Source organism: Sinocyclocheilus rhinocerous, unplaced genomic scaffold (genome assembly GCF_001515625.1).
Source record: "Sinocyclocheilus rhinocerous isolate Xijiao unplaced genomic scaffold, SAMN03320098_v1.1 scaffold952, whole genome shotgun sequence".
Taxonomy (NCBI): Eukaryota; Metazoa; Chordata; class Actinopteri; order Cypriniformes; family Cyprinidae; genus Sinocyclocheilus; species Sinocyclocheilus rhinocerous.
The window spans coordinates 81324-84379 of record NW_015641498.1 but is presented as its reverse complement, the minus strand read 5'-3'; the positions used below and the strand labels follow the sequence as shown (position 1 = coordinate 84379).

The window sequence follows — 3056 nt, the reverse complement described above, 5'->3', positions numbered from 1 at the left end:
TGGATTTTGAATGCAGCTTCCAAAAGACAAAAAATAGGCGATTAATATTTTCTATATTTAATACAATCACACCGGCGTGATTAGAACGTTCAGTGCGTCATATCATCAGCTGCTAAATTCAAATTTGCGTTCGCTGGCTGGCGCTGAGCCAGATACAGATGCGGTTTTACAGCGCTGCACATTATAACCAATCACAAACGATGCTGTTGAGCTTATGAATGCAATGACCAATCAGAGGTGTTCAGATGAGTCATCGCTAAAGTGCCGCTTCACTCGCTCGCTGCCTGAATACCTCTTTCTGGCGAATTCTCTCGTCAGAAACAACAAAGTGCAAATGTGTGTACGAATCTGTAAGATATTAATTTCATAGTGTAAACAGCTTCAGTGATTTTAATGGGAGTTTTTGAGAGTGCTTGAACTAGACTGTCAGTGAAAATGTTCTTTGATAATGTAAATGTTCTTTGCTTTCTTTCTGTACAATGAAAATATTATGATTAGTAGCCTAACTTGCAATGTTTTTATTCACATTAACTTTCAATGTTAAATTCACATTAAATATAAACTCAGTCGTATTAAAAATATGTTATGGCATGACACCCATATCTGTTAATTACCGTAAGTAAACAGACAGGTTTTTATTGGTGGTAATAGTGCAGTACAAATTGTGCCAGGCAATTTTTGCGAATAAAGAACAGTCTATATTGAGACTAAAGGAGGCGTATTTGCATGAAAAGGAATGCCAGTGACTTCACTAGTTATTTTAAATATTGACGACGCAGTGCAATTTCAGCCCTGCACTCGGGAAAAAACTGGATTGTGATGGTTAGTGAATAAGACTCGGGTATTACGCTGATGTACCATGTGCAAGAAAGGGTTTTACTTTTTAGTTTAATTCCTCTCTAAAGTCGGGCTCACACTACAAGAGTTTTAGGCCGATTTATTTCTGATTTACAGAGAATCTGAGAAAAAGTCTTGTGAAGGACCTCGGTCGGTTCCGATGTTCGGCGCGGATTATCGGGTAATGTGAGGCGTTTACAGATCGAATCTTGCACCTCCGGCTATGATTACAATAGAACTTTCACAATAGTCAATGCGCGACCACAAAACAAGCTGCTGTACAGGTCCGTTAAATAGTGGAGATAGAGGAAATTGCGTGTGGAAGTTTTGCAATAACACGACAGTCTGTAAAATGTGTCGAAAACGTACCACACTTTGTCAAAGGACAAAGACAACCTCTGGGGTGAAATCGCCTCAGTTTTGAACGTACTGCGTGAGTGTTGAGAGCTGCTAGCGTGCTAGCTAATGTGTGTATGTATACGATTTGAGGGAAGAAAATCTGTGAAGATTCTCTTTATGGGTGTGCTGCAGCCAGATTTCATAATCGGTTAGGATTTTAAAACTCCTGTAGTCTGAGCCCGGATTAATAAGTGTTAGAACACATTTTTATACCTAAACAATGATTTAGCTTAATGAAGATTAATATGGAAATTCTGTCATCATTTATGTTTTTCCAAACCTCTATGACTTTTTCAAACTTGTTGCGACATGTTTATAGGAAAATTGAATGTGTACATGAGTAAATAAAGAGCTTGACAGCTCTTGGTCTTTATATACTATATGGAAAAGAGCAGCGTGAACATTCTGCTAAACTTCTCCTTTTGGGTTCTGTGGAAGAAAGAAAGTCATATTGGCTTGGGATGACACAAGGGTGAGTAAATAATGACAGAATGTTAATTTTTGTGTTAACTAGTTAGCCCCATGCACCTTAACCCATCATAGTAAATGGCTTCACCTGACAGCGTATGTGACGATGTTGTTGTCATATATTCTCTGCTTGTGTAGCTGGTTGTTGTCTCATTGGTTGTTGTAATAGACTCCGTCTCTTTTGTTGTGCTCATCAAAGTTGGCTGGCTGGTGGTTCTTCTTGTTTTGGTTGTGACAACTTCATTTGTTGTTGTCAAAGCTATATGCCCTGTTGCTGGAGTGTGTCATGCAATTAACGTAAATGTAGGCCTACCCAAACAATGTCAACACATACAACCATAATATAACATACATACCTGTGGTTGGCGAGCTTGTGCCATGAAGTGTGGGATGCTTTCTTGCTGTTCTTTCTGTGGTGGATGATGTGAATGGTTGATGAGGACTTTGGGTCTCTGCTAAAGCAAATAAATAATACCAGACATTTAAGTCAACAACCTATCTTGGTGATAGGTCTTAAGGGTGATGTGTGTTATTTAAAAAAAATAAAACTTTTAATCCATTTGGTATTGAGGTGCATAAATTACACACTGCACTTTTCAACAACATATACAGAAAAGACAGAGGAATTAGGAAAGATGGCACTTACTTGTGGCCACTTGTGGATTTTTGGGATCAACTGCAAAGTAGAAACAATAAAATCACTACATTGATAATATGATATCTGTTAAAGGGATAGTTCACCCAAAAATAAAAATTTTATGTTTATCTGCTTACCCCCAGGGCATCCAAGATGTAGGTGACTTTGTTTCTTCAGTAGAACACATATGATGATTTTTAACTTTAACCGTTGCAGTCTATCAGTCGTATAATGCATGGCAATGGTAACAAAATCTATGAGAGTAAAAAAAACATGCACAGACAAATCCAAATTAAACCCTGCGGCTCGTGACGATACATTGATGTGTAAAGACACGAAACGATCGGTCTGTGCAAGAAACTGAACAGTATTTATATAATTTTTTACCTCTAATACAACACTATGTCCAACTGCCTTCAGCGCGCGCACGGCATCTGGTGCGTGAAGGTGTGTACGCGCTCTGGCGTAGTTTACGTTAATGGGTGTGTTGATATCCAGCCGAAGAGCAATCAACCATAACTTCAGGCGAGCAGGCTCAGAAGTGGGGAATACGTGGAAAGTCACCACTCACGAATGAGTTCGCGCGAGAGAACGTAAAACTTTTAGTTTTAAGTCGGTTTGAACAATCCGGATAAGCGCAAGTAAGTACCATTTTGATTAGCCGTCGTACCTACAATGACTGTGCACTGTGTAAACAATGAGTAACGTATACGCG

At 38.9% G+C, this 3056-nt stretch overlaps 1 protein-coding gene across 3 annotated transcripts in view; it reads right to left on the bottom strand.

Annotated features, from left to right (window-relative positions):
* LOC107755151 (interleukin-15 receptor subunit alpha) overlaps nucleotides 1-3056 on the bottom strand; it is a 15889-nt gene that overhangs the window by 4425 nt on the left and 8408 nt on the right. For 2 of the 3 annotated variants that reach the window (XM_016571854.1, XM_016571856.1), the window contains exons 3-5: nucleotides 2351-2380; nucleotides 2061-2159; nucleotides 1793-1978 (exon numbers count right to left, since the gene is read on the bottom strand). In XM_016571854.1, coding sequence (XP_016427340.1) covers nucleotides 1793-1978; nucleotides 2061-2159; nucleotides 2351-2380 — 315 coding nt within the window. The remainder of the gene's footprint in view (nucleotides 1-1792; nucleotides 1979-2060; nucleotides 2160-2350; nucleotides 2381-3056) is intronic. The other variant, XM_016571855.1, reaches the window with a different exon arrangement.